Source organism: Aethalodelphis obliquidens, unplaced genomic scaffold, assembly GCF_003676395.1.
Source record: "Aethalodelphis obliquidens isolate GAN/ISIS:26980383/991018 unplaced genomic scaffold, ASM367639v1 scaffold139, whole genome shotgun sequence".
Lineage (NCBI taxonomy): Eukaryota > Metazoa > Chordata > Mammalia > Artiodactyla > Delphinidae > Aethalodelphis > Aethalodelphis obliquidens.
Genome location: NW_020838083.1, coordinates 203,275 through 212,096, shown reverse-complemented (window position 1 = coordinate 212,096; position 8,822 = coordinate 203,275). Strand labels below are relative to the sequence as shown.

General features: G+C 48.2%; 1 protein-coding gene across 1 annotated transcript; it reads left to right on the top strand.

Annotated features, from left to right (window-relative positions):
* The first annotated feature begins 928 nt into the window (after positions 1–928).
* FNDC8 (fibronectin type III domain containing 8) lies at positions 929–8,310 on the top strand. Its single transcript, XM_027099755.1, has 4 exons — positions 929–1,429; positions 4,959–5,325; positions 7,098–7,334; positions 7,884–8,310. The coding sequence occupies exons 1-4, from the start codon at positions 1,221–1,223 to the stop codon at positions 8,034–8,036; spliced, it is 966 nt and encodes a 321-aa protein (XP_026955556.1). The 5' UTR covers positions 929–1,220; the 3' UTR covers positions 8,037–8,310.
* Positions 8,311–8,822: the final 512 nt, after the last annotated feature.

The window sequence follows — 8,822 nt, the reverse complement described above, 5'->3', positions numbered from 1 at the left end:
ATAAAAGAATTTGTAAATGAAAGACAACAAAAACCCTGAGTATATAGAACACACACACACACACACACACACACACACACACACAATTTGGTATTTTTAAATGTCCTTTGCTTGACCTCATCCTCTGGAAGAAAGAAAACAACTTTACAGGGTTATCTCCTCACAATCCAGTAAGGTAGGTGCTATGTTTATTCCTGTTTTACAGATGAGGAAACTGAGGTGCAAAGAGGTGAAGTCATTTGCCAAAGGTTTCACAGCCTGTAAGGGCAGAGCTGGACTTAGAGTAGACAAAACCACATGTAGGTCAAAGCTAGTGCTGTTTTAACAGCTTTTCCTACTATGACATGTTTTTTTAAAATTTTTTTAAATTATTTATTTATTTATTTTATATTTAGGCTGCACCGGGTCTTAGTTGCTGCACGCAGGATCTTCATTGAGGCATGTGGGATCTAGTTCCCTGATCAGGGATTGAACCTGGGCCCCCTGCATTGGGAACATAGAGTCTTAGCCACTGGACCACCAGGGAAGTCCCCCTACTGTGACATGGTTTCCTTGAGAAAAAGAAACAACACAACGTCTGGCCCATTTCTGTATGACTCTGCAGCACCCACCGTTGTCACTCAACACATGATGACGCTTGGGGTGAGGGTGTGGCAGAATTTAGAATTCCAGCAGTAAAACCTGGGTGTATGTGAGCTATGAACCTCATGAACCATCTGGGATTTCCCTGTGCCTACACAACTGGACGAAGTGGGTTTGCTGCCTAGGATTTCTGGGTATAGAGTCTCAGGATTCTATAGACAAAGTTCCCCACTCCCAGAGGCCCAGTCCAGTACTGCCTGCCTCCCTCCATGCCCAGGTGCCTTTGTATCACCATCAATCTCCTCCTTCCTAGGGCAGGTCCGAAGGGCACCGGTGGTGAGCATTCTGAGATTTTCAGAGAAGGGCAGGGCTGCTGTAACCACAGAGCCTTAGCCCAAGGGGTGTTGTAGTCTCTTCCTTGACTCTATCCACTCCTGACATTGGCCCTGGGCAGCAGCAGCCTCAGATCAAGGGGGAGGCTGGCCCCTAATTGTTACACTCTCTGACGATTATGAAGTCAGCTCATTGCACTCCCATCCCACCCAAACTAAGGGTGTGTCCTCTGCCTCCAGTTTCTCTCTGCTTCCTGTCAGCTTGGTAGTCCTGCATGGTGACGGCTGTGGTCCCAAACAAGGTAGATGGCATCAGAGACACTCTATAAACTGGGAGATGGGGAGGAGACCACACTGAAGAAGGAAACCCTCAACATTTTGAACGCACTCAATCAAATGTTGAAGCCCTTTCCAAACCCCAAGTCTATGAACAGGACCGTCACTACCAAAGGACTCCCATTTTCCTCAGGGGGCAGTTTGGTTAACTTCTTGGAGGAAGGTGCCATCCATCTACTGTAAGACACAAGTCTGGTCCTTTTCTCCTTTCTAAAACCAGACCTGGGGGGTGGGGGTGGGAAGAGGGGCTTGAAGAGGCAGTACTTCCTTGACTTATCACAGTCACGACTCCCAGGGAAGAGCATGTGTGCAGGTTGCCTATGGAGTCCTGACCTCTGATCAGGTTCTTGGAGGCATGCCGTCCTCCGCCTCTGGGAGGCCTTTCAGGATTAGTCAGAGATTTCCTGGCGGTGCTTGTCATCCTGCTTTGTCCTTGTCATCCTGCTTTGTCCTCATCACCCCCACACAGACCCCCTGCCCCCTCCACTCCCCACGGCTCCTTTGCCTCATCCTCCCTATTGTACCTTCACCTGCCTGGTTATGTGCCCCCAGTAGCCTGCCTGCCTTCAGATTGAGGTTTGCTGTTCCTCCTCAGTGATTCTGGGTTTCTTTTACTTCATTTCACAAAACTCTTTGAGCACTTACAAGGTATCTGGCCCAAGGTTAAGTTCTGAGAATGCAGAGCCAGAAAGCACAGTCTCTGCCTTCAAGGAGCTCCCAGCCTGGGGTGTGTGTGTGTGTGCGTGTATGTGTGTGTGCATGTGTTTGTGTGTTGGGGGGCTATCAGGCAAGAACTGAGAATATTACAGCATGGTCTGCGCTATGACGGGACAACTGGAGGAACCAGAGGAGGCTTAGTTTAGCTTGGGAGGAGGTGAAGTTAAGGGAGGCTTCATGGAGGAGGTGACTCTCATAGGAAGGGAAGGAATTAGCCAGTGGAGGGATGGTGGTGTGGGTTGATGTGGACTGAGGGAACTGTCTGCCGGGAAGTTTCATGGGTGTGTGACCTGGGCAGTCACACACAGCCCGACACTTAGAAGTGCCCTGTGCTTAGTTTAATGCTCAGATGTCACTGTCCTGAAATTCTTAATAGTTTCTGAAGAAGGGGTCCTGATTATATGAAAGGGATATGGTGTCCACTCCCTAAGGGACCTGTAAGTAAGCAGATATGGCTAAAGTGATGGATGCTTGTAGGAAACTTCCTGGTATGGGGTGAAAGTCTTGGGCTAGGAGCCCAAGTTTAAATCCAAGTTCTACCATTTAGATATAGGGCCATAGACAAGTTAAATAAGATCAGGGACCCTCGGTCCCTCATTTGTAAAATGGGGCAAACACCATCCAGCAGGGCTACTGTGAAGATCACTAAGGCTGCCTTCCACGCCCCTTCAGCACTGGTGTTTCCAGTCAGTAAGTCTAAAATAGAGATGCGTTAAGACAATCTATAGTAAAACTGACATCCATACCCAGACTCTTCAGCCTATAAAGGGCCTTGGTGGGGGAATCATCTATTCCAAGCATCCACCGAGGGCTAACATAGGAGGTTTGGGCTGATCAGGATTTCTCAGGGCGAGGTTGATGGGGCTGGAACTCAAGGAGGAAAAATTTGGCCTTGATCAACCAATCATGAAGCTGGGGGCTGTCCTGGCATAAGGGATGTAAGGGTGTGTGTAGGTTGCTGGATCTGGCTAGAGCAGCCCGGGGAGAAGGGGGACGAAGCAGTGGAGGGGAGCCAGAAAGCACACGGGGCAGATGGGAGCTGTGTAGCGTGGGGCCCAGGAGATCTGGGTTCTGGTTCCAGCTCTGCCATGGACTTATCGTGTGACCTTGGTCAAGGTGCTTGGTCCCCAAAGGCCTTGTGACCACTCTCTCCAGACAGGGTTCTTCAGACTGAGAGTTGTGACCCATGAGTGGGTCAGGAACTCATTCTGGTTGGTGGAGACCAGTATTACAAAAATGAAATAAAATAGAATTGAAAATTTCAAAGCACATCACACATAGAGTAAGGATTGGTTTGTGAAACATTTTAGTTACATGTGTATGTATGAGTATACTAGCTTGCCAAGAAATATGTATTTCCTACTTTGGCTTAAGAGAAAAAAAAGATTTGAAAGCCAAATGTTTTGGATTCTGTACTTCAACAGCAAAACCTTTTAAAGAGCAGGGAAATATGTACAAGGTTTTTCTTTGTAATAGCAAAGAATTGGTTAGAATACACATATCCATGTAATAGAAAACATACAGCAGTTAAAATGATTGAACCAGAGCAGATTAATCTAAAATATACAATGTTTTAAGTAAAAAACAGCAAGCTACAAATGGGTATGTACTGAATGATAACATTTATTTATATAAAGTTTAAAAATATGCAAACTAATAACATATGAATGTAACAAACCTATAAAAACACATGGGGAATAATAAATACAAAATTTTAAATTTACTGCACAAGCTACCTCTGAGTGGGAGGATGAGGAGAGAGGTGGAGGAGTGAAGTATACAGGGGCCTTTAACTGCACTGATAAAGATTTAGTTCTGGGCTTCCCTGGTGGCGCAGCAGTTGAGAGTCTGCCTGCCAATGCTGGGGATACGGGTTCGTGCCCTGGTCCAGGAGGATCCCACATGCCGCAGAGCGGCTGGGCCCGTGAGCTCATGGCCGCTGAGCCTGCGTGTCTGGAGCCTGTGCTCTGCAACGGGAGAGGCCACAACAGTGAGAGGCCTGAGGACCGCAAAAAAAAAAAAAAAGATTTAGTTCTGACCTGGGCTGGATGGTGGCTAAATGGAAGTTTAATATATTATAGTATGTTCATTTCCAGTTTTATTGAGACACAATTGAATTTTAACAATGCATTAGTTTAAGGTGTACAACATGATTTGATAATTGTATATATTGTTAAATCATTACCTTAGTAAGCCTAGTTAACATCCATCACCACAGTTACAAATTTTTTGTGTGTGTGATGAGAACTCTTAAGATCTAATCTCTTAGCAACTTTCAAATATACAATACAATATTGTTAATTATAGCCACCATTTTGTACATTACATCCCCATTAATATATTACTCTTGATATCTTGGAGTGTGTCTGAAAGCTTTCATAATTTAAAAAATTTAGAATGGAAGAAAAAAGTTTTTGAGAATTCATCCCAATATATATATATTTATCTGTACTGTTAATTTTTACATGCTATATATTAATACATATTGTTAAATGTTATAAAACCTAAGTAAATAAATTAGTAATTACATAATAAACAATAGTGAATAAATATTAATAAAACTTAATTTATTATTTTTCTTTTAGATACTTTTAGATATTTTTCCATATCCCGGTAGATCATTATGGTCATTCCCTGGGGTGTTTGCACCCCACTTTGGAGGAAGGACTTAAAGTTTCAGCAGTGTTTCTAAAAATGTGGTTCTCAGAACGCTTGCATCAGAATCATCTGAGGATCTTATTAAAGATGCTTTAGCAGCTTCCCCAGTCCCATTCCATCTGGGGACCAGGGACCAGGAATATGCATTTTTCACTAGTAAGTGTCCTCGTAAGTTTGATGCACTGCTGCAGAGCAAGAATGTTCTGAGCTGCTCAGAAGCACCTGGGGGCGCTGGGTAAGTTGTGCCCAAGGCCTGCCCGCCAGGAGCTTCCAGGCAGCAGGGGCCGGGGTGGCCTCCTTCGTCTGTCTCACCTGTCTCCCCTCCCACTCCAGGAAGCAGATGCCAATGGAGGATTCTGAATGCAGCTCTGATGACACCAGCATCTCCCCCATGTCATCCACTTTGTTGAATCCCATCAAATTGGCCGTGACCCAGCCCAGTAGCAGCTTCTTTGCAGGGATGCTGGAGGGCGAGCTGAACAAACTCAGCTTCTCCTCAATGGACAAGAGTATAGAAAAGGGGGACCTGGCCCTCTGCCCCCAGTCTAAGTCCCAAATAGCCCCTTGTGGCCTGCTGGACCTTGACAACCCTGAGGTGGACACAGACACCTCCTCAACGCCCTCAGAGTCCTCTGTGGTCCTGGATGTGCCGGAGGCGCCCTTCATCTATGAACACACGGTCAGCGATTCCATGGCTGTGGTGCGTTTTCCCCTCCTTGTGCATTTGGTAAAGGCTTAATGGCTGCCCCCAATGTGCCAGGCACTGAGCTGAGCTCACTGAGTGTGAAGATGCCTGCATCCCGACCTCAAGAACTCCAGCACAAGCTAGAGAGGGCTCAATGCTGTAGGAAAAGTTCAGATCAAGTGCCAATAGGGATTCAGAGGGAAAGAAATATTATTTCCAGGTGCAGAAATAAGCTTTGGTGGCATTTAGTAACATTTGAGCTGGGACACAGAGGTCGGATTTAAACATCTAGACATGGGGAAAGGCATTCCGTGGAGGGCTGACACTAGCAGAGGCTCACAGGTGAGAAAGTATGGAAGGAAACACCTAGGTCCAATCCAGGGCTTCTCATACTTTCCTGTGCCTGCGGATCTGATCATCAAACCGATAAGATTCCTGGGCTTCAACCCTAGAGGTTCTGATTCAGTAGGTCTAGGGTGGGGCCTGAGACTCTGCACTGCTAACATTCCCAGGTGGTGTTGATGGCCCATGGACCACATGTCGAGTAGCACTGTTCTAGATACAGGGAGGGAAGAGAGCAGGAGTTAGTCTGGGGTCACTTTCCAGAGGTCCTTTAACATTACACTACGTTATAGATTTTTCAGTAAGCAGTAACGATTAGCTTTTTGCAAAGCTTTATATCAGGTGATAGATGCAATTTGAGCTATATTTTGGAAGATGAATCTGGAAGTCCCATTGTTGGATGGCCTAGAGCAGTGTTTCTCAGTGTGGTCCCTAGACCGCCAGTAGCATCAGCATCATATGGCAACTTATTAGAAATTTAAATTCTCGCTTTCCCTACCCCCCACTTGGGCCTCCTGAATCGGAAACTGGGGGCAGGGGCCAGCGGTCTGTGTTTTTGTTTCTTTTTTTTTTATAAATTTATTTATTTATTTTATTTTTGGCTGCGTTGGGTCTTCGTTGCTGTGCGCAGGCATTCTCTAGTTGCAGCGAGCGGGGGCTACTCTTCATTGTGGTGCACGGGCTTCTCATTGTGGTGGCTTCTCTTGTTGCAGAGCGTGAGTTTCAGTAGTTGTGGCGCACGGGCTTAGTTGCTCTGCAGCATGTGGGATCTTCCCAGATCAAGGATCGAACCCGTGTCCCCTGCATTGGCAGGCGGATTCTTAACCACTGTGCCACCAGGGGAGTCCCCAGCGGTCTTTGTTTGAACAGGTCCTCCGGGGTATTCTGATGCACACCAGAGTTTGAGAACCACTAGCCTAGTTAGAGGAGAAACTGGAAATGGGAGAAAAGACAGGTGACAGTAGGGCCAGGAATCTGCAGTGTTATAAAAACTCTCTGAGATCCTGGCTTGGCAACCACTGTTGTAGTACAAAGTGTATGGACTCTGGAGCTATTGGTTTGAACCTTGGCTCTGCCACTTAACTGCTGTGTGAACATGGGCCAGCTACTTGCTCTCTCTGAACCTGTAATCCCATCTGCAATGAGTGAGGTGGATGAGATGATGGCTAAGGTCCCTTTCAACTGACACACAGTCTAGAATATGGAGTGAGGGTACACTCTGAGGTTGGTGAGGTTGCCCAGGGAGAGTTGCTCATGCTTTGGGCTGGTGGGGCCATATTTAGTGTTGGGAGTGCCTAACACTTTCCATCAGCTCTACCTCAGCTCCAGCAGGAGCAGGGATGGGAGTGGGGTCTTCTGACCCACATTGTGAGGGATGGCGGGGTGGTGAGGGGAGGCCAGGCCAGGCCAGGTCTGAGGAAGCCTCGGGGGTTCTCTTCCCCTAGATTTCCTGGACCTACGCCCCAGGCAAGCAGCGGGTCAATTTCTACCAGGTCCTGTTGCAGGAGATGGTCAGGAAAAATGATAGTGAGATGCCCAAGGCAAAGAATCACCCATGGATCTTCGATAAGATCATGAGCACCACCGTCAAGCTGATGAATCTGAAGACTAACACGAGTTACTGCCTGACTGTTCGCGCAGCCAACACCGCTGGGGTGGGGAAGTGGTGCAAGCCCTACAAAGTGAGCCCTGGGAGAAGGCAGGCCCGAGGGGTGTGGACCAGGGGTTTTGGAGGTTGGAAACACCCCTATACCCCCACGACTCGTCCTCCTGCTGGCTCTTCTTCTCCCTGGGCAAATAAGCCTCAATTCCAGGCCACTCTCCTCTGGGAGGGTTCAGGGTTCAGCCACTTTGGGGTCCACTGGGAATGCAAATTGATCTTTTCATTCATCTCTAACGAAAGTCTCCCAAAGCCATTGGTTTCTGGATTCTTCAACTTAGTATCAATAATTGTGAGTGGGTCAGGAAGTCAAGGGCATTGAGGGTAAGAGAGGGAAGAGTCTAAAGCGGGACAAAGAAGGAACAGCCTGGGGGTGGGCAGGAAAGGCCCCAGTAAAGACAGCACACAACTGGCAAGGCACAGGTTTGAATCATGCCTCTTCCTGTTCCTGGTGTCAATGAATAGGTTGGTAAGGCTGTCGGACACCCCATTTAGCAGACAAACGAGGGGGTGGCAGAGTCGAAGAGGTGAGCTCAGGGTCAGGAGTTCTGAGGACTTTGGTTTATTTCAGTTTGCAACCGTTGATACAGACTTGACCAGCTTCCCCGAGAACAATCCTATCCAGATCACCGTGCAGCGCAAGAAACCCCAGCGGAAAACCATATCCATGGGGTTGGAGGACATGCGGAGGCTAGAAGATCTGGAATACCTCTTTCCCTACTAAGGGGGAGGACCCCAGGAAGCCCCTTAACTACTTTCAGCTTCGGCCCAGGGCCCTTAGGAACCGGAACCATGGAATGTACCAGCAGCATCAAGCCAGGGAACCGCTGACCACCCTGCTGGTCCCGGGCCTGGGGCTGAGGCCAAGTGGGAGCTCCATTCACCTGGAGACACCACAGGCCAGGCCAGGTCAGATCAGCCTCCACTGCCCATAGCTGCTAGGCTTCCTTCCCCAGATCTGGGCCGGTCCAGGTCCCTCATTAAAACCTGCAGGTCACCCAGCACCTTGGAATTCTGTTTCATGTCACCAACAGCCTCAGTTGGGCTGCTGCCACCCACCCTCCTGGCTTCTGCCAGGACCAAGAGTCCAGGTGGATCAGGGGATGGGGCAATGAGATGACATCACCCTTTCCCCATGGGAGGAGGAGATGGTCCTCAAAGATTAAAACACACACCAGGAAAAAGAGCAATGTTGGACAGAGGTAGCGACAGCCCGCACACTGTCAGCCTCAGACTTGAGCTCTGGGGGACATGATGCAAAGTGCACAAGCTTTGGGGGGAGGGTCTGACTTAATTCTGTCTCTTCCTGGATGTGAGGGTACAGGCAAACCACTTAAGCTTCTTGGGCTCAATTTCCTCATCAAAAACATGGGGACGTGGTCTGACCCTTCCAGGTTCGGCTGCAGGGTTACTGTGAGGGTCACGTGAGAGCACAGAACAGTGCCTGGCACCGAGTAGGACCTCAGAACCCACTGTCTCCCTCAGCCCCTCACGCAGCCCCCCTGCAGAG

Bases quoted from the DNA above. Each gene is read 5' to 3' on its own strand.
- FNDC8 (XM_027099755.1), top strand. From the start codon at position 1,221: ATGGCATCAGAGACACTCTATAAACTGGGAGATGGGGAGGAGACCACA. The intron at 1,430-4,958 runs GTAAGACACAAG...CTCCCACTCCAG, and splicing joins GAAGGTGCCATCCATCTACT to GAAGCAGATGCCAATGGAGG. The intron at 5,326-7,097 runs GTGCGTTTTCCC...CTCTTCCCCTAG, and splicing joins TCAGCGATTCCATGGCTGTG to ATTTCCTGGACCTACGCCCC.